Source organism: Salvelinus alpinus, chromosome 10 (genome assembly GCF_045679555.1).
Source record: "Salvelinus alpinus chromosome 10, SLU_Salpinus.1, whole genome shotgun sequence".
In the NCBI taxonomy this organism is placed as follows: Eukaryota; Metazoa; Chordata; class Actinopteri; order Salmoniformes; family Salmonidae; genus Salvelinus; species Salvelinus alpinus.
This window is the reverse complement of record NC_092095.1, coordinates 64,557,514-64,579,720: the sequence shown is the minus strand read 5'-3', so window position 1 is coordinate 64,579,720 and position 22,207 is coordinate 64,557,514. Positions and strand designations below refer to the sequence as shown.

Sequence of the window (22,207 nt, the reverse complement as noted above, 5' to 3'; positions counted from 1 at the left end):
ACACTACACACTGTTTCTTACATTAGACACTTCGTTCAAGAATGACATTTCTTGCAATCATTAGGGAAACACTTCTATTCAAAATGCAAAACATACCTGAAATTTGCAACACCCACACACACACATGAAAACACATACAGTAATTGAACACCAATTAGTCTGAGCCTTAGCACGACAATAAGACCTCAGGTAAGCTCACCTCTTTTGTGAGAACTTTGCAAAGATGGAGGCAGTGAGAGGAAGAGGAAGAGAGAGAGGAGGAGGGGGACGAGGACAAGAACAAAGAAGGGGACCAGGCAATAGACGGAGACATATTTCCAACGACATTAGGGCCACTTTAGTGGACCATGTCATAAATCAAGGCCTGACAATGAGGGAGGCTGGGCAGAGAGTCCACGGTAGCATCCATAATACGGGCATTTAGACTGGAGACAGGTATGTCTCCAACTTTCTACACTAGACTGTACCTATGTAATTGTTGCACATCATTCTGCATCACAGTACAATACAATGTAGTCCTACAATATTAGGTCTATGCTCCTCATTGAACAAAGAAATAGGTACAGTATAGTGCTGTGAAGTACATGTAATACATTTTTGATGTTACTGTGTACAGTATGACAGTACAGTATGTATGTTGTCTGTGGGGGCACCTGCCTTGCCTGTAGCTTGTAGTTTTGACTGAATGTGTCTGTACCAATGCACTACATAATGCAGTTGTACAGGATGGACCAGAGCAGCCCAGGTTTGTTGTCATCTGGGATAATGTTGTTTCCGTGAGTTTACAGTAACATCTTGTATTGATTATTCTACTGTAATTCTACTTTTCTTTGTGTTTTTTTGTTGTTAAATAAGCTGTAAATATTTTATTGTTTTCTGAAGCCTTTATATTTTTGAGTTCATTGAAAAGTGAGTAGATGTACTGTACCGGAACAATCTTTCACAGAACCCTGTATGAGAAAATCAAAAAGGTTTACAAAGTACAAAAGACAGCAGTGTTTTGTATAAAGTACATCAGTGTGTTGTTGCTGCTTTGAAAGAGTAATTCAAATGGTGCATGTGTGTATCATTTTGTTGAAAAAATGCCAGTTTGACAAAGGATTGTTAGGTTTTGATGCAGAGTTTCATTCTGACATAGAAGTGAGATATTTATCTCTAAGTGTTGTGTCTTATTGGGCTGGTGTGTAGAGTTCTGCCACAATGAGCCAAATTCCGCAACAAGTGTGTAAGCAATTGCAAAAAAACTATAAATAATTATGGAAAGCAATTTGGCCCGAGTCTGCTGGCTCAGTCAATTTCTATGGGACTATTTATCTCTAAACATAAACCAATTTCTGGGAGATTGTTTCAAACTGTAACTTTAGAAAAGTCAAAATGTTGAGCCATCTTTTAAACTACTGTCCACAACCCGAACTTGTAACGGGAGTTTAAATTGCCTTTCCAAAAACCATTCAGGAGTTTGACTTAACCACTGGGGAAATGGTTTAACTGCTACTGCATAAATATATCAGATTTAGATGGTTTAAGGAATTTATCCCTACTTCTAGGATACAGCAGCTGCATACAATATCCAATATACCAGGGGTTCTATAGATGCATGGGTTTAATCCACTCTTCCCTCACCCTTATCTGACAGCCCCTTGCTGTGCTGGAGTGTCGGTGGAGTATTAGTGATGCATCGTTCCCTAATGACACTGAATACAATCCTCAGTAGATAACCCAGGCCTAGCCAGGCCTAGCCAGGGACAATGGGCCTCACAATGGGCTGCTGAGCTGTAAATGTAAACCTAATATGCCACTGTTTGGCCAGGACAGATAAGCCTTACTGAGTCCCTGCTAGATTCAACTGATGAGCAGAGACATGAATCCTCAATACAAACGGACCAGAGGAGGAACCCCTATCGGAAAGGGTGTGTGCGCGTGCGTGTGTGCGTGCGTGCATGTGTGTGTGTGTGTGTGCGTGCGTGCGTGCGTGCGTGCGTGCGTGCGTGTGCGTGCGTGTGTGCGTGCGTGCATGTGTGTGTGTGTGTGTCTAGCTCATGGCAATTCAATGAATTGGTCAATGCACTGGAACATTCTTTTGGTCACGTTTCTTTGGAGCTGAAAGCTGTGGATTGTGTGTCTATGAAAGATGAGTGTCTTTGAGTTAGAATGCAGATGTACTGTGCCATTGTGATTGCATTATTAGACCATTTGAATATGAATGAAAGAAACCTGCATCTCCACCATGAAGAGAAACCCTTTTGGGGTTTTCACACACAGCCGTCAATCTCACAGAAGTAGAGAATAGAGGCCTCTCTCCTCTCTCCTTTTCCTCCCTCTCTCCCTCTTGTCCTGCCTCTCCCCCTCTCCTCCTCCCTCTCCTCCTCCCTCCTCCTGCCTCTCTCCCTCTCCTCCTCCCTTTCTCCCTCTCCTCCTGCCTCTCTCCCTCTCCTCCTCCCTCTCTCCCTCTCATCCTGCCTCTCTCCCTCTCCTCCTACCTGTACAGTGGTTGTAAGGTGATGTAGGCTTGTTTGAAACCTCTCTTTCTTTTCAACAGAAGATGTGGCCCTGCCCTTCCACACTCACACTACTCCTCCCATGTCTCTGAAGGACAGAAGAGGGAGAGAGATCCCTACTCACACTACTCCTCCCATGTCTCTGAAACACAGGAGAGAGAGATCCCTACTCACACTACTACTCCCATGTCTCTGAAGAACAGAAGAGAGAGATCCCTACTCACACTACTCCTCCCATGTCTCTGAAGGACAGAAGAGAGAGATCCCCACTCACACTACTCCTCCCATGTCACTGAAGGACAGAAGAGAGAGATCCCTACTCACACTACTCCTCCCATGTCTCTGAAGGACAGAAGAGAGAGAGAGATCCCTACTCACACTACTCCTCCCATGTCTCTGAAGGACAGAAGAGAGAGATCCCTACTCACACTACTCCTCCCATGTCTCTGAAGGACAGGAGAGAGAGATCCCTACTCACACTACTCCTCCCATGTCTCTGAAGTACAGAAGAGAGAGATCCCTACTCACACTACTCCTCCCATGTCTCTGAAGAACAGAAGAGAGAGATCCCTACTCACACTACTCCTCTCATGTCTCTGAAGGACAGAAGAGAGAGATCCCTACTCACACTACTCCTCCCATGTCTCTGAAGGACAGAAGAGAGAGATCCCTACTCACACTACTCCTCCCATGTCACTGAAGGACAGAAGAGAGAGATCCCTACTCACACTACTCCTCCCATGTCTCTGAAGGACAGAAGAGAGAGAGAGATCCCTACTCACACTACTCCTCCCATGTTTCTGAAGGACAGAAGAGAGAGATCCCTACTCACACTACTCCTCCCATGTCTCTGAAGGACAGGAGAGAGAGATCCCTACTCACACTACTCCTCCCATGTCTCTGAAGTACAGAAGAGAGAGATCCCTACTCACACTACTCCTCCCATGTCTCTGAAGAACAGAAGAGAGAGATCCCTACTCACACTACTCCTCCCATGTCTCTGAAGGACAGAAGAGAGAGATCCCCACTCACACTACTCCTCCCATGTCTCTGAAGGACAGAAGAGAGAGATCCCTACTCACACTACTCCTCCCATGTCTCTGAAGGACAGGCGAGAGAGAGAGATCCCCACTCACACTACTCCTCCCATGTCACTGAAGGACAGAAGAGAGAGATCCCTACTCACACTACTCCTCCCATGTCTCTGAAGGACAGGCGAGAGAGAGAGATCCCCACTCACACTACTCCTCCCATGTCACTGAAGGACAGAAGAGAGAGATCCCTACTCACACTACTCCTCCCATGTCTCTGAAGGACAGGCGAGAGAGAGAGATCCCCACTCACACTACTCCTCCCATGTCTCTGAAGGACAGAAGAGGGAGATCCCTACTCACACTACTCCTCCCATGTCACTGAAGGACAGAAGAGAGAGATCCCTACTCACACTACTCCTCCCATGTCTCTGAAGGACAGAAGAGAGAGATCCCTACTCACACTACTCCTCTCATGTCTCTGAAGGACAGAAGAGAGAGATCCCTACTCACACTACTCCTCTCATGTCTCTGAAGGACAGAAGAGAGAGATCCCTACTCACACTACTCCTCTCATGTCTCTGAAGGACAGGAGAGAGAGATCCCTACTCACACTACTCCTCCCATGTCACTGAAGGACAGAAGAGAGAGATCCCTACTCACACTACTCCTCCCATGTCTCTGAAGGACAGAAGAGAGAGATCCCTACTCACACTACTCCTCCCATGTCTCTGAAGGACAGAAGAGAGAGATCCCTACTCACACTACTCCTCTCATGTCTCTGAAGGACAGAAGAGAGAGATCCCTACTCACACTACTCCTCCCATGTCTCTGAAGGACAGAAGAGAGAGATCCCTACTCACACTACTCCTCCCATGTCACTGAAGGACAGAAGAGAGAGATCCCTACTCACACTACTCCTCCCATGTCTCTGAAGGACAGAAGAGAGAGATCCCTACTCACACTACTCCTCCCATGTCTCTGAAGGACAGAAGAGAGAGATCCCTACTCACACTACTCCTCCCATGTCTCTGAAGGACAGAAGAGAGAGATACACACTCACACTACTCCTCCCATGTCACTGAAGGACAGACGAGAGAGATCCCTACTCACACTACTCCTCCCATGTCTCTGAAGGACAGAAGAGAGAGATCCCTACTCACACTACTCCTCCCATGTCTCTGAAGGACAGGAGAGAGAGATCCCTACTCACACTACTCCTCCCATGTCTCTGAAGGACAGAAGAGAGAGATCCCTACTCACACTACTCCTCCCATGTCACTGAAGGACAGAAGAGAGAGATCCCTACTCACACTACTCCTCCCATGTCTCTGAAGGACAGAAGAGAGTGATCCCTACTCACACTACTCCTCCCATGTCTCTGAAGGACAGAAGAGAGAGAGAGAGAATTCGAAAACAAACCCGATTTTGATAAACTCCCATATCTACTGGGTGAACTACCTCAGTGTGCAATTACAACAGCAAGATTTGTGACCTGTCCCCACAATAAAGGGCAACCAGTGAAGAACATACACCATTGTAAATACAACCCATATTTATATTTATTTTCCCTTTTGTACTTAACCATTTGCACATCGTTACAACACATCGTTACATAATATGACATTTGTAATGTCTTTATTCTTTTGGAACTTCTGTGAGTGTAATGTTTACTGTTCATTTTATTGTTTATTTCACTTTTGTTTATTATCTACCTCACTTGCTTTGGTAATGTTAACATATGTTTCCCATGCCAATAAAGCCCCTTGAATTGAATTGGCCTAACTGACTAACTAAGGCACTTCTGAGTCCGTGCCTGGCCAGGCCTGGGCCCCAATGTACTGACACACAGAACGAAGGACCTTTAATGGAATGCTGCATCTCAAATACAGTGTAGTGTAATGCTTCAACCATTCTGTGGTGTGTCTAATAATGATGTTGACTTGGCCACATATTAATATAGGTAAACAGCTTGGAGTTTGAGTTGTAGACCTTCTGTCTATGCAAATCATCAATATTACTTTCTGACAATAACACCAGATCTCCATGGCTACAGACTAGTTGCTATGGAGAGAGGTTAGATCTAAGAAACTAACCTCTCAAGTTGTCTAGGCTACTGAGCCTTGACCCACAATGCCGAGCGCTAGCTGCAGACTACCCCCTTGTCGAGGGGATGTCGGCTTGTTCTCATCTCAGCAGGACAAATATGAATTATGGATTTCACTGTTTGAAAGGGGGAAACCAGGCCAAGGCTTTCCAATTAGTGAATCTAGCTGAATGCCAAGTGCAGTTTGTTGCCCTAGTATCTTGTTCCAATGGGAGCCTTTTATATATAACCCCACTGATCTAAAAAATAATATTATAATCATTAGATTTTCCAAATCTCTGTTTAAAAGGCTGCAAGCATTCCTTTTGTAGTCCAGACATCAATCAGATTAGCCGTTGGTTATTATTGAATCAAAGGTTAAATCCTACGTAGCCAAAGTATGAAAATCATTTATTTTTCCCTTCTTTCTTTTCAGTAACATTGTCCCCACACAGGAGGGCAGGGAAGGACAGGCTCTGTCTGTCTTCCCCTCGCTGAGTGTCTGTCTGTCTGTCTGTCTGTCTGTCTGTCTGTCTGTCTGTCTGTCTGTCTGTCTGTCTGTCTGTCTGTCTGTCTGTCTGTCTGTCTGTCTGTCTGTCTGTCTGTCTGTCTGTCTGTCTGTCTGTCTGTCTGTCTGTCTGTCTGTCTGTCTGTCTGTCTGTCTGTCTGTCTGTCTGTGTGTGTGTGTGTGTGTGTGTGTGTGTGTGTGTGTGTGTGTGTGTTTCCCTCCCTCTCCAAGACACATTCTGCTCCAGATAACTCTTCTATAAACATTATTGTTGATACTTTCACAATTTACAGAACATAGAATGGAGGCAACACCACCTCCCTGTAAAAATAATCACCATCATCTCTTCCCATCATTACATGCCTGTTTTCCCAACATGGTGTCACATGACAGGAACAAAAGAGGGTTTTCTTCCATTTCGGACCGGCCCAGGAAGATCCCATTTAAAAAGATAATAATGTGATCTCTGTACCCAGATGACCCGATAGACCGAAGGTTGTCCATTCCCCAATGCTCCGTCTCCATTGATCCTTGACCCAGTTAGCTTCACCTTTCTCTGGGTTAGGAATAGGATGTCCTCCCCTCACTGGATAAAAACTAACCAATAAGCTAACCTATAACCAGTCCAGGGACCCCCCATGAGAGAACCACTATGTCTATTTGCACTTTACAAGCTAATTACCAAACAACGGAGCAGGGTTAAAGTTAGTTTAAACTAGCAGCTCAGACCGTGTATACACAGGCAGCTGTTGAATGGCCCATTAGCGCTATGCTAACAGCTAACAGCAGAAGTAGAAGCCCCACAGGGTGTTGCCCAGTGAAACATGAAAATCCACTGACCTCCGCCCTTTCCCACATGACCTATGCAGGTGTTCACTGATTGGCCTAGGATGCTCTGTTCCAATGTTCAAGGCGTACCAATTAGAAGCAATGTGTTGGACATGCATTCTAAATGGTATTCTGGTATGCATATTGGAAAATAGACTTTTGTCTTGGTGAATGCACTGACTACTCCTCATGATACCAATGAAGAGTCTGATCTACCCACTATCGTTTCAGCACTGACCTGTCTGATTGTTATGCTGGACAGGTTTCCTTCTACAAAGGGAAACGCCCTCATATACATTATGTTATGATAATGACACTCAGACTTCCACATTTGGTACAGTGAAATTGATATCCATTTCAGTGCCATGATTTGGAAAGTGAATCAGATTATGTACAGAACTTGTTCCCCGTTGCCCCAACGGAGAGGTCAATTACCTAGATGCAGCATAGATGCAATCTATGTTTATCCATCTGTTCCAAGGAATCCACTGACCATCCGACACTACAGGAACAGGTTCCTCCAGTCTACACGGTTATGGCAGCTCTCGCCAACGGTGAGGTCAACTCCAGAAAGACTTTTAATTGGTGGGAATTAAGATTCCGCACAGGACGGTCTGACGACTCTACTCATGTTTGTCATGACCAGATCAGTCCGACAGGTGTCAGCGTTGCTTCCCGCTCCCGCCCTCTAACAGAACAGGGGGATGAGGGAGGATGGGAGGATGAGGGAGTATAGGAGGATGAGGGAGGATGGGAGGATGAGGGAGGATAGGAGGAGGAGGGAGGATGGGAGGATGAGGGAGGGGTGATGAGGGGTGGAGGAGTGGGGTTGGATAATGAGCTCATACCTCCTGGGAGACTGATCTGACAGTGGATCAGATCGCTGTTTCGCTGCCACATTCATGGCCGTGAGAACGAGGAATCCACACACACACACACAACCACTCATACACACACCGCCTGCTTTTCTGTGTCCCAGGAGGAATGAGGATACAGTGAAAGGCTATTTGTTCTGCTACATGGCTGTGCCGCCACGGAGGCCTTTGGCATTCAGACGCACACTGCTCCCACGATCAGTCCATTCAGGAGGCCCTCACACAGGAGAGGGTGCGATGCTCTTGGACCTCTCTGCCGTTGTTCTGGAAGTCCCATTGATGTTTGGTCGGGAGAGTGAAACAGTGAAATAGCACAGGGATTCGTCTTAGCTGTTGTCTTACTGGATTGGTCTTAATGTCCTGACTGTCATGCCTCTTTCTGTATGTTCTCCTATAGAATCTTATACATAGTGGAAAGTGCTTGATTGGGACAGGCTGGGTAGATGCCAAACTAGTTAACCTGAAAACCAGTTGGATACCAGATACTCATGTCTTTGAGTTTCATTGACTGGACTCCCCAGATATCCCTAAACCAGCTTCTGAGTCAACTCTCATAACAATCCATGTAACAGCTAACTTGTAAGCTTTCAAACATCATTCTGTCTCCTGCCAGAACGGCCTCTCTGCCTACCTGCTAGTCCAAGTAACAAGCCTGAGGCACCTGGGTGGGGGACACGTTTAGACAGGGCTGGAGGAATCCTCCAGGAGCCAGTCAGGAGCCACTGTCAGTCAGTCTGTTGCCCCAGGGATCATCACACTCCACTGGGCTAATGTGGATGCGACTGCCCCTGACACGGGGGACAACCCTGCTGGAAGAGCATAGTTCCCACCAGGGAGGTGGTTTGTTTGTGTGTTTATTAAATATCATGTCTTGGTTGTTGTTTGATGGTGGTTATTGGAGAAACATGATTAATTGTGATTTCAATATTTCTCCTTTCATGTCCTGAATCTGCAGCAGCTAAACATATAAACTACCCCATATATACAGAGTTCTTGGGATAAACACGGTTTTAACAAGATTACTGAATGTTGTGGAAAAGAAGAGATGTGTTCAATAACTTCCATGCTGTGAAATCCATTTGTTTCTCTTTCTTTTCTTCCCATCAGCTGGTTAAACAGGGTTCTACCAGGACAGTGTGATTTACACACAGTTGGTGCAGCTTCAGACCACGGTGGGTAGAAAGGTCTCTCATTGACACGGTTAACTGACTTGGTGAACACCTGGGGTTTCTCTTCATCCAGACACAAACTACAGGGAATAACTGGGCTGGAGCACAGTTGGTCCTGATTAGGTTCTGCCACCCACGCACAGACACATGTTGTTCTAGAAGAGAACACAACCCATATATTCTAGAACACGCACAGACACATGTTGTTCTAGAAGAGAAAACAACCCATACATTCTAGAACACACACAGACACATGTTGTTCTAGAAGAGAACACAACCCATACATTCTAGAACACACACAGACACATGTTGTTCTGGAAGAGAACACAACCCATACATTCTAGAACACACACAGACACATGTTGTTCTAGAAGAGAACACAACCCATACATTCTAGAACACACAGACACACGTTGTTCTAGAAGAGAACACAACCCATACATTCTAGAACACACACAAACACATGTTGTTCTAGAAGAGAACACAACCCATACATTCTAGAACACACACAGACACATGTTGTTCTAGAAGAGAACACAACCCATACATTCTAGAACACACACAGACACATGTTGTTCTAGAAGACAACACAGCCCATACATTCTAGAACACACACAGACACATGTTGTTCTAGAAGAGAACACAGCCCATACTTTCTAGAACACGCACAGACACATGTTGTTCTAGAAGAGAACACAACCCATACATTCTAGAACACACACAGACACATGTTGTTCTAGAAGAGAACACAACCCATACATTCTAGAACACACACAGACACATGTTGTTCTAGAAGAGAACACAGCCCATACATTCTAGAACACACACAGACACATGTTGTTCTAGAAGAGAACACAGCCCATACATTCTAGAACACACACAGACACATGTTGTTCTAGAAGAGAACACAGCCCATACATTCTAGAACACACACAGACACACGTTGTTCTAGAAGAGAACACAGCCCATACATTCTAGAACACACACAGACACATGTTGTTCTAGAAGAGAACACAGCCCATACATTCTAGAACACAGACAGACACATGTTGTTCTAGAAGAGAACACAGCCCATACATTCTAGAACACACACAGACACATGTTGTTCCAGAAGAGAACACAGCCCATACATTCTAGAACACGCACAGACACATGTTCTAGAAGAGCATTCTATACATTCCAAAACACAAATATTCTCAGACAAAGAAGTTTGAGGCAATAAAAAACTGTTTTGTGCATTTATTTGTTATTTTACACAAGAGCGTAAAAACATCAACTGACTGGCAAGAAACTGTGTTTGCAAATTCAAAAACAGTTGCAAATGATTTTCAGGTTGTGACTGAAATGTACACACATTGTTTTTCTTTTGTGTAGTGAAATAAATGCAAACTAGTTGAACAAAAAGAACAAGATAACTAAAATATAACTAATGGTATATTATTTTAAACAGTAGCATAACTGCCATTTTTTTAACATTACACAGAAAGCACACCTTCATTGATTCCGTTTCACAAAACTTCACAAAATCACTGCACCTACAGATCAACAAATATATAAATATGATATTTACAGAATAAACAATGATCTAATAATTTGAAAGTCTACTCCTTCATTCTACATACTAAGCACCAATACTTTCTAAATGAGTCATCTAGAGGAGTGTTTGGGACTGGATGGATCCTCCTGGCTTTATACTGACACCTCACTGACCAACATACATCAACATACATACATCAACATACATACATCAACATACATACATCAACATACATACATCAACATACATACATCAACATACATACATCAACATACACACATCAACATACATACATCAACATACATACATCAACATAGATACATCAACATACATACATCAACATAGATACATCAACATACATACATCAACATACATACATCAACATACACACATCAACATACATACATCAACATACATACATCAACATAGATACATCAACATACATACATCAACATAGATACATCAACATACATACATCAACATACACACATCAACATACATACATCAACATACATACATCAACATACATACATCAACATACATACATCAACATACACACATCAACATACATACATCAACATACACACATCAACATACATACATCAACATACACACATCAACATACACACATCAACATACATACATCAACATACACACATCAACATACATACATCAACATACACACATCAACATACATACATCAACATACATACATCAACATACATACATACATCAACATACATACATCAACATACATACATCAACATACATACATCAACATACATACATCAACATACATACATCAACATACATACATCAACTTCTCACATTCTACAGATTGGCTTTCGTGTTTGTAATGTCTTCTTTATGGCCCCAGCGAAGACCAGAAGCTAAGAGTCAGCTGAGGGGGATCAGAATAAAGAATACTAAATAAAATATAGCTTTAGAGTTTTGACTCTGGTCTCGGCTGTCAGTCCGTTTGACATTCCTGATTTCCATGTAAACACAGTGGCTTGATTCAGTGGCAGGTCCTTCAGGGTAATGGAGTCTGGTTGACTGACTGCCTGCTCACATAAACACTGGCAGGGAGAGCACCTCGTCTCCCTCCGCTGTGGCTCCGACCAGGGCAGGGGGAAGGGTGTGTGTGTGTGTGTGTGTGTGTGTGTGTGTGTGTGTGTGTGTGTGTGTGTGTGTGTGTGTGTGTGTGTGTGTGTGTGTGTGTGTGTGTGTGTGTGTGTGTGTGTGTGTGTGTGTGTGTGTGTGTGTGTGTGTGTGTGTGTGTTTACGGTGTCGTTGAACCATCTGTTTGGGTTACACCACGTCTCCAGTTCAGAAGAAGTGCTTTATGAAGAAGACCCCCCACCCCTGTTACTAACCAGGGGGAAGTTAACCAAACTCACTCAAAAAGGGGGAAATTATAACAAAACTGGAGTCACACTGTAAATGAAACAGAGCATATGTATTTGGTCTTGGTCTTTTACAGTGCGTCTAATGTGCTTGAGATGTCCTTCCCAGGGACTGCATGCAGTCAGTTAACTGTTCAGCCCGTTCAGCAGGCCTTAAATAGAGTCTGTTTGGTAGAGAGTCAGTTCTCTGTGGGTTGTGTGACATCACCTCTGTGTGTCCAAGACAATTTTCCCCTTAGGGACAATAAAGTGTATCCTATCTTATCCTGTCCTCTCCCAGCGGGCCAATCACACGTTATTCTCCACGGCCGCCACGGCCGAGTACTCCGTCTCGGACACATGTGATGCGTCAATGAGCTTGGCCAGGCCCGTCTTGGTGGAATACTTGAAGATGAAGGCCTTCATGAGGTCGTAACGGTAGTTCCTGTTGATGAAGTTATAGATGACGGGGTTGATGCAGCAGTGGATGAGGCTGAAGCACTGGGTCAGGTGGAGGGACACATACAGGAAGTTCTCCAGCCTGCAGCTGAAGGGCAGGACGTTGAGGAGAGATAAGGTGTCGACCAATAGGACTCCGTGGTAGGGCAGCCAGCAGACCAGGAACACCACAATGTAGGTCAGGATGATCTTCCGGCTGACAATAATAATAATAATAATAATCATTGATTAATCATTGATCATTGATTGGATTTATAAAGCGTATGTGCGTGTGTATGTGTTTGTGTGTGTTCGTGCGTGTGTGTGTGTGTGTATACGTGTGTGTATGTGTGTGTGTGTGTGTGTGTGTGTGTGTGTGTGTGTGTGTGTGTGTGTGTGTGTGTGTGTGTGTGTGTGTGTGTGTGTGTGTGTGTGTGTGTGTGTGTGTGTGTGTGTGTGTGTGTGTGTGTGTGTGTGTGTGTGTGTGTGTGTGTGTGTGTGTGTGTGCGTGTGCGTGTGCGTGTGTGTGTGTAAGGGAGGCACTCACCTGATGCGTCGCTCCTGGTTTGAGTTGGTGCTGGAGCCTGGCGGGTTGGCGTTGCCGATGGCGCCTGCTAATAACAGGTAGAAGACAGCGATGACCGGGAACGGGATGGCGAAGCCCAGGACGATGAAGCTAAGCTGGATGCCCACCATCCACTCTCGGGGGTTGTCAGTGGGGTAGACGGGCCGGCACAGGGTGGCGTCAGAGTGTGTGGACTTGACCGCCTGGAGAAAGTAAGTGTCTGGGACGGAGGCGGCCAGCGCCAGCAGCCAAACCAGGATACAGATCACCCTCCGCACCACCTTCTTCCTGCGGCTGTTCCCTCCGTCTCCGAATAGCGCCACGGACATGTAGCGGTCCGCGCTCATACAGGTGAGGAAGAAGATACTCCCGAAGAGGTTGACGCTGAACACCAGGTGGGTAATCTTACAGACGGCCTCGCCGAAGGGCCAGTGGCCGCGCTGCAGCAGCGAGCTGACCCAGACTGGGAGAGTAGCCACCACACAGAGGTCAGCCACAGCCAGGTTGAGGATGTACAGGTGGGTCTCAAAGCGGTTCCTCTCTGAGCGGAGGTTGACCCACACCACCAGGCTGTTGGCGGCCAGGCCCACCAGGAAGATGAAGATGTAGAGGACAGAGAGGGTGTAGAGCACCGCCGCGTGGCTGAACCCAGCCGGGCACAGCAGAGCCTCTACGTGGTGGGATGACATGTTGTCCCCCGTGAAGTTAAGCTCCGCCCACATCTCCATCAGCTCCGTCAGCTCGTTCACACTCAGACTCATCGTGGCGTTCACCGCAGTAGGGGGAAGGCCGTGTTGTGAAAAAGCCAGAATCCACAATCTGTAAAGCAAGAAGTTTGCTGGTTAGAGTTCGCACAAAACAAATGGATCAACTGAGGGGCTGTATGAGCGGAAAAATGTCCATTTGCAAAACAAGACATTTGCTGGGTGACCACACAAACATATGGACCAAATATGTCAAACAATCATTTGTTTAGAGGGACAACAGGCGTTATCTAAAACATCTCAAGAGGCCAGGGGCGTCAATGACCCCCGAAATCTGAGGGGGTACAAAGTATGTGAGGATGTCTGGGGGGGGCTTTGGTGGTCCTGAAGTTGGAGAATCTTCCATTTTTCAAACACCTGAAACAGCGTTTTCCATGCTTAATTCTATGTAAAAAAAAATATGTACTGTATGTTTATTTTTCTGCATATCTAAGCATACCTCTTGAGCTGTCTGTATCCTCCTGAACGGCAGTTATTGTTTTAAAGAAACTAAATATGCTCTCTGCATCTCTGCTAAAATCTGGGTAAAAGATTGGAAGGTGTGTGACTTATTCAGTACATTTAGTTATTGGTTGCTTTTCTAAAGTCTTCCAACCTTGCCAGCAGGCATGCCAGCTAAGATAGTTTTAGACAAGCTAGCTACTGGAACTTGATTAATAACCTGAAATGGCTTCTTGGTAGCTAGTTATCGGGTTGGGTGATTGGGAACCTATCTGGACTAGCTAAAGCCAACTTCATACAATTTCAAGGTGGCTAGTAGTATTACAGAGACTTTTTAGTATTTTTTATTACAGGATAAATCTGAGGGTCATGTCCCCTGTGCTCCCCATGGGCATGGCGCCTCTGTCCGAGGCGGCATGGTGGGATGTCAGGGGTTAGACCGATCGCATGCTGTGTCCAGGAATGTTCTCAATGTTTTCCCTCTAGTTCATTAGACAGAGACATTCCACAGGACTCCCGAGTTCCTCCTAGTACATCAATAACAAGTAGAATTCCTCTTAGTACATCAATAACAAGTAGAATTCCTCCTAGTATATCAATAACAAGTAGAATTCCTCCTAGTATATCAATAACAAGTAGAATTCCTCCTAGTATATCAATAACAAGTAGAATTCCTCCTAGTATATCAATAACAAGTAGAATTCCTCCTAGTATATCAATAACAAGCAGGAGGAGTTATCATGGTCTAAGACAGACAGATTCTCACATCTGAGACTAATCTGACTACTGCAAGCTGGGTGCTGAGGGACTATTTCAACTATGCCTGTATTACCACTGAATTGTGAACTGAAGTAAGCCAGTAAATTATTTATTACTGAATCAAAATAAAGGGCTTTTCAGATTATACCATTTTCAAATGTAAATGTGGAGATTTAAAAATTCACTCAAAATTTAGCATGGTCCATTTTAAGCTAAATCAAATAAATGTCAGTAAATACTGTAGGTACATGTGGAGCATGGACATTTATGACTCCATGTATTTGTGTACATCCATTTTTATGACTGTGAAATAGGGACCTCCCAACCTCACAAGGACCTCTCAACGGCATTCACTTAGCCTTTAGCACAAAGAGAGTGAAGAGTGTACTGATGCTTTCAATGTGACCCAGGAATAACTCAAGGTGAGAACTTCACGGACACGAAAACGTAGCCTGCGATTGAGATATGGACAGGATGGAATGTGTGTGTGTGTGTGTGTGTGTGCGTGTGTGCGTGCGTGTGTGTGCGTGCGTGCGTGCGTGCCCGCGCGCATGTCTGTCTATGGAAGGTATGGAAGGTGAACGGTCCCGTTCTTTACTAGAAACAGTGAACCGGCATCATATCATGGCCCTTTCCTTTGAACCGACAGTTCCAGGGTCAGGGGTCAGAGGGCCGCGTTGTTGAGAGAGAGATGTGAAGCGAGCCAGAGAGCTTCACATCAGATGAGACCATAGAACACAGGATGCAACTGGTGCTGCTGGGTAGCCCTTCACACACTGATTAAACCTCTCACTACTTGGCTTTTACTGCAGGTCTTCATGGAATACCGCACTTCATAACACATGTTCAGACTGTTCAGAGTTTATACTTCATAAGACCTGTTCAGACTGTTCAGAGTTTATACCTTATCAGACATGTTTAGAGTTGATACCTTATAAGACATGTTTAGAGTTTATACCTTATAAGACATGTTTAGAGTTTATACCTTATAAGACATGTTTAGAGTTTATACCTTATAAGACATGTTCAGAGTTTATACCTTATCAGACATGTTTAGAGTTTATACCTTATCAGACATGTTCAGAGTTTATACCTTATCAGACATGTTCAGAGTTTATACTTCATAAGACATGTTCAGACTGTTTAGAGTTTATACCTTATAAGACATGTTCAGAGTTTATACCTTATCAGACATGCTCAGAGTTTATACCTTATAAGACATGTTTAGAGTTTATACCTTATCAGACATGTTCAGACATGTTCAGAGTTTATACCTTATCAGACCTGTTCAGAGTTTATACCTTATCAGACATGTTTAGAGTTTATACCTTATATTAAAAGACATGTTTAGAGTTTATACCTTATAAGACCTGTTCAGAGTTTATACTTTATGTCTGTAAAACAAATAGAACTAATATAAATGCAATTGAAACGGATTAACTGGATTTAACCATCAAACAACTTAATCGTTTCTTTTTTTGCTTATAACATTAGCCAGATGTTTGTTCATCTAACAAAATTACCATATAGCCTTAAAAGCATTGTGGGTAACATGAGTAGATAGACAGCTGTCTTTAAGATGACCTTAAATCACTGACAGATGAAAACTAAAAGCCTGACCCATTTGGGAGAGGTGGGTTACATAAAAACAAAAGCTGCAGAAAGCTTGGTGTTTTTACTGCCGTCACTCCCACCATCCATTTGGGAATGGATGACATTAAATGCTGCATCTCCACGTGCCATAAAACGCCGTGGCCCTTTTGAGGACCCCAGTCCTTGTAAATCTGTTGTGTTTTCACTGGTCAAACAGAGTGGCTCTTCACCTGGTTCCCTTGTCCTCCCTCTAGCCCCCAATGGCCCCAGGGCAGCTAGCACCGTCTGGGGCACAAAGAGCTGCCCGTGTGGACACAGCGTCTCTCACCACCACACCCCAATATTACATCCTACCACAGACATACACAAACACACTCACACACACATACACTCACGCATTCACTCACACACAAACAAACAAACAAACATACAGTATACACATATTATACACACCTCCACTCTCTTTCTTGCTCCCAGTCTCTCACTGTCTTTCTGTCTGTCTCACTGTTTTTCTGCTTTTTCCTCTCTGCATACTACACTCCCTCCCCCTCTCCCTCCACCTCTCCATCTCCCTGTCCATCTCCCTTCCCTCTCCCTCCCCTCTCCCTCTCCATCTCCCTTCCCCCTCTCTTCTCCCCCCCTCTCCCTCTCCCTCTCCATCTCCCTGTCCATCTCCCTTCCCTCTCCCTCCCCTCTCCCTCTCCATCTCCCTTCCCTTCCCCCTCTCCTCTCCCACCCCTCTCCCTTCCCCTCTCCATCCTCCCTCTCCCTCTCAATCCCCCTTCTAGTTCTGGTCTCAGCAGAAACCCTGCAACTTTAAACTGTTTCCCTCCTCCTCCAAGGAACCCCCCCCCCCCCCTCCCATTTCTCTCTCCCCACTCTTTTTCACAGTGAAAATTCTGCAACCATCTGTACTAAATTAATACATTGAAAGGTAGGCTATTAACGGTGTCCATCCAGCAAATAGCCTGCTGAATATGTGAATGACCAAAATGGGTCAGTCTAGTGGAATTTTAGTGATAGTGCATAAGTCTTCTGAAGATACAGTTGATGAATGTTGTCCTACTATAAACTACTTTTGTTAACGGAAATACACACTATAAACTACAGAACTTTTCCATGAATTATTTGATGCGTGATTTATTCACATAAACAGACCCACAGTTACTAAACACGCTATCTCTCTACCTGTCAGCTATAATGCATTATGTTAAGATTTTTTTATTTAAATAACGTTATTGTGCACAATTTAGGTGCGTCTATCCATTGCCGTATCATTTGCTTACATACAGGGCAATCTAGATCTGATTGAATGTAGACCAGTCTGCGGGGATATAACCCACTGTTAATCCGCTGGACCCACTGTTAATCCACACCCCCAACTGTGAGACCCGGGGCGTTTTTACAAATGTATGACAACTTCAGAGCACAACAAATCTCAGCGCCATGGAATGGTTGGGTAATGTCAAAGCACTCGTTTTCTAAACTCAAGAAAAACTAACAAATAACAAACATATAACATGCCAGTTAGAAAAACTATTATAGCCTATGAAAACGAAATGTATTTTATTTTCTGTCAGTGAAAAAGTAGGATAAAATGCACTATGGCTAGTGTTATTTAAAGGTTACTTACAAAATGCCTTTCTGTGTCCTTTGTAACTCCTTCAATACAGAAATTGCACAGAATGTCCCCGTGAATGCTTTTGAGAGTCCCTAGACTGGTGTCAATATTGACGTTATAGTAGGCCTATTGAAGTCTGTAGGTTATACGCAAATTGACTGAAGAGCTCTCGGGTTCCTGCTCTGTCGAGACTACCTCGCTTTGTCCCGGTGCACTTGTTAAATACTGCAGAGAGCAACGCCTACTAGGGCAACTAGGCAGCTTGGTAAAACTGATTCATTGAAGTTTCAGAAGAAAAAAACAATGGAATCGACGGACTTGCGAAACATCGGATTTCCACTCCCACCAACATAATAGAGATATAAACAGTAGTTAGTTATTTGTGTCCGAGTACTGAAAAGTCTGACGTCCAATGCTGCTTTGCATTCCATCACCTTCCGATACTGGTGGTGCGTTGGTGCTGAATTCTTTAGGGGAAATTTCTTATAATAGATTTACGAGCTTTTCTGTAGGGCCATATATTATCATGATATTATTATAATTTAGTAGCCTATGCTAAATTCATTAGAATATTGGTAGATAATTGACTAAATTTAATGTAAAATATTTACAAGAAACTGTTAGCCAATAGGCTATGTTTTACCCTGAATTATAGTCTATGCCTACTTTTAAACATAATTTTGAATGCATTAATAGGCGTATATAATGATGTATTCACATCTTTAAAGGGATACTTCTGGAATTTGGCAATGAAGCCCTTTATCTACTTCACCAGAGTCAGATGAACTTGTGCATACCATTTTTATATCTGCCTGCAGTTTGAAGGAAGTTACTAACTAGCGTTAGCGCAATTGCTATGGTTGCAGCCAACCATCCAGTCACATGCTAGCAGTCATTGCGCTAGCGCTAGTTAGCATTGGCTCACTAAACTACCTCTATCATTCTGGATGCAGAGACATACAACTGGTATCCACGGCGGCAGGTAGCCTAGCGGTTAAGAGCTTCGGGGCACAAACTGAAAGGTCGCTGGTTCGAATTCCAGAGCTGACTAGGTGAAAAATATGTTGATGTACCCCTGAGCAAGGCATTTGCCCTAATTGCTCCTGTAAAATGATGACTAAAATGTAGAAAGCAAATGCAAGCCACAAGTTCACTTGATGTAGATAAAAATAAAGGGCTTCATTACCAAATTCTCTACCAAGGCTGTCTATTAAACCAAATCCCATTTGGAGTGACCTGAGTGTGAGCATAAAAGATTGGTGTGAAAATTCGATTAGCCTGCGCTTCTAGGCAAACTGGATGAAGGAATTCATGCAAACATATTATCTAGACAGAAGAGACACTCTCCTTTATTGGTTAAAGTTGAACACTTGGTAGGTGAATGTATTTGGTGTTTAACTATTTTGAACCTTTCTTGGAACAAACTCAAAGGCTTGGCGTTCTTTAGGAGCTCACCTGTTCTCCTGCATGCCCTACTGGGATGAGTTTAAACACATAGGCCCTATGCCAGCTTGGCTCTTGTTATCTTGATTTTGGCAAGACATCTTACCATATGCCATATAAAAAAAGCACAATGTGGAATCTCATTCATTGAAATATTTGCCAATGTATTGTCTAATTTTAGAAAGGAAGGATGGATGTTTGTTTGCCAGGGAATTTGATACAGTAGATAGATTGTGTCTGACTGACAAAGCCAGGGTGCTGCACCTGGTTGAACAATGCATGTCCATCCTCACTGCATCTGACAGAACCATCAGGGCCAGTCTCTGATGTCCTGCAAGCCAACACCAGATTCTGGTACTTTCTGAGGTTGTTCCCACCTAGCCTGGGCCCGTCAGAGGGGAATCCAGTGAGATTCGGTATAAAGCACTCCTCTCCCCTCCACCTTATGAGTTTACAGTTGGCTACATAACTGCCCATGTTGTGTCCTTAAACCTCTATTTTAATGATATCAAACATGTCAGCGGAATATGAAATTGCACTGTGGATCATTGATAAGATGAGTTTATATATACATATATAAGTTATCTGAAATTCCGTTCCACTTCAAACATTATAGGCCTATCTGCTACTTTTGATGTAGCCATTAGCGAACGCGTGGAAAGTTCATTTCAACAGGCTGTAGCACCTGTGTGTCACTGTCTCTCTCACCATTCAGTTATTCAATATACCATGGCAGGCACGCATGACGGATCATATAGCACTCATAATCAGCCTTTGTGTTGGGGGACCACCGGGATAAAGGATGTCCTTAGGATCTATTGATGCGTTCACTGCAAATATAATTTTACAGTATGCTGATATTGCACATTAGAAAGCCATTACATCTCTATTCAGCCAGCTCATTTGCCTACGCGTGCATATAGTGACGTGTGTCTGTCTTTACATGTGCTGGTAATGTTGACTAAATATTGTCAACTACTTTTAAAAAACAACTTGTGAAAATGTAGACTGAAAAAAGAGAAAGGAATGCTCTGTATAAATTCGTTTGCTGCCGGTAAAGTGAGAGCAACATCTCTTCTGCTATAGTTCTAAACGGCAGGAGCGCTCGTTTGGTCAAACCTCATTGCGCAGGCGTGGCGTTTCGTTGCTGGACGCTCTGGTGCACACACAGCAAGAAAGCAAAGACGCTTCAGTTGATGGGACGCGCCTAACTTTTTTGGCGAAGTCTTTAAATTGAAAAATAGGTGTAGTATGGCATCTTCAGTGTGATTTTATTGATACAAATTTCAATAACGATTCGTGTTTAAAAATATAATCTTATTCTGTGTTATTTGAGAGTATGACGATATTTTCCCACATCAAATGCGATGTTATTGGCTCCTGTTTTGTGTGATAGAGATTTTAACCTGGTCTCCAAAGCACCTGTCTGACCCATGTTTTGACTGCCGAACGGTTTCTGAGAGTCTGAACATCCCAAGGATGGAACCGATCTAGAACAGCGGTGTTTCCCCTAGAATAACGTAAATATAGCTATTATCATCAAATACCCAATTTTTTAATTAGGAAATTAAATCCATCAGATGCGCAATTTTTTATTTTACTAGGCAAGTCAGTTATGAACAAATTCTTATTTTCAATAGCGGCCTAGGAACAGTGGGTTAACTGCCTTGTTCAGGGGCAGAAGGACAGATTTTTACCTTGTCAGCTCGGGGATTCGAACTTGCAACCTTTCGGTTTCTAGTACAACGTTCTAACCACTAGGCTTCCTGTCGCCCACTGCAATGAATGTGCATTAATAGCCTTGTAGTGCATCAAGAAAAACGGAACTCACAATTCTATTGGAAACAGCTGGTGGAATTCCACTCAAGAATGTCACACAGGTATTCTATTTTGTTTTATCTACATGATGTATCTCATATTGTGCAAATTCTGTAAGCAATGTTGTGGCTAGACTATATAGGCCTATAGGACACTTGGAAAAATCAAATGACATCCACAGACTAATATTTCCAGGAGAGGCACTGCACAACACTAAACAGAGTAAACCACTTACTCAGTTGTGGTCATACTTCCTTTATGATTTCCTGACTATTAAAAGGGCTATGGGAGAGCAGCAGTTTGCGAAAGAGAGAGGAAGTCTACATTGTGTTTTGCTGTTCCCATAACAACAGACAGGCATGCTTGTATCAACCTCGCTAAGCATTTCAAAAGCAGTTAGTCTGAGCTATATTTCCCATCCCTAGATGTCATTACTGAAATGTTACCACACAGCTTTATTCACAGAAATATGTCTAGTCACCGAGGACATGTGAAACAAATGAAACAAAATAAAGCCTAATCCTTTATTTCCTGGTCCCCTGACCGGTATAAGCCTTTGTGATTTGTTGACCTTGTATTTTGGGGGTTTTATTGGGGGTCCTTTGAATTATTTTGACTTAACAGTGTTGTTGCCTGGGCACTAGTTGGGTATCTGGTTGAATTCCCCAACACCCTCTCATTTTTATTGTAATGTCCCCCTCAGAAATGTCCTTTCAGCCTAGTCCTCACTACACCTCCCCCATTCCCACCCACTCACCCCTGGCAGCTTTGATTCAACCAGTCCCCTAACAAGAGTGGGCCATGGAAATGCTGCCTTTAGGGTAATGACATAGGCCTCATAGCAATAT

General features: G+C 43.7%; 2 protein-coding genes across 4 annotated transcripts in view; one reads left to right on the top strand and one right to left on the bottom strand.

The window, feature by feature from the left end:
- Nucleotides 1–10,219: 10,219 nt before the first annotated feature.
- ackr3b (atypical chemokine receptor 3b) lies at nt 10,220–18,471 on the bottom strand. Of its 2 annotated transcripts, none has more exons than XM_071330438.1 (3): nt 18,111–18,471; nt 12,903–13,739; nt 10,220–12,572 (listed from the first exon to the last, which is right to left on the bottom strand). In XM_071330438.1, exons 2-3 carry the CDS (start codon nt 13,679–13,681, stop codon nt 12,227–12,229), a joined length of 1,125 nt encoding a protein of 374 aa, XP_071186539.1. In that variant the 5' UTR covers nt 13,682–13,739; nt 18,111–18,471; the 3' UTR covers nt 10,220–12,226. The 2 variants fall into 2 exon arrangements, with proteins under 2 accessions (XP_071186539.1, XP_071186540.1); XM_071330439.1 differs by lacking the exon at nt 18,111–18,471 and adding an exon at nt 16,931–17,019.
- A 2,135-nt stretch (nt 18,472–20,606) lies between these two features.
- iqca1 (IQ motif containing with AAA domain 1) overlaps nt 20,607–22,207 on the top strand; it is a 47,792-nt gene continuing 46,191 nt past the window's right edge. Inside the window, exons 1-3 of one of the 2 annotated variants that reach the window (XM_071330437.1) lie at nt 20,607–20,785; nt 20,938–21,061; nt 21,341–21,421. In XM_071330437.1, coding sequence (XP_071186538.1) covers nt 21,411–21,421 — 11 coding nt within the window. In that variant the 5' untranslated portion in view covers nt 20,607–20,785; nt 20,938–21,061; nt 21,341–21,410. Of the gene's footprint in view, nt 20,786–20,937; nt 21,062–21,204; nt 21,422–22,207 lie in introns of those variants that run through there. The other variant, XM_071330436.1, reaches the window with a different exon arrangement.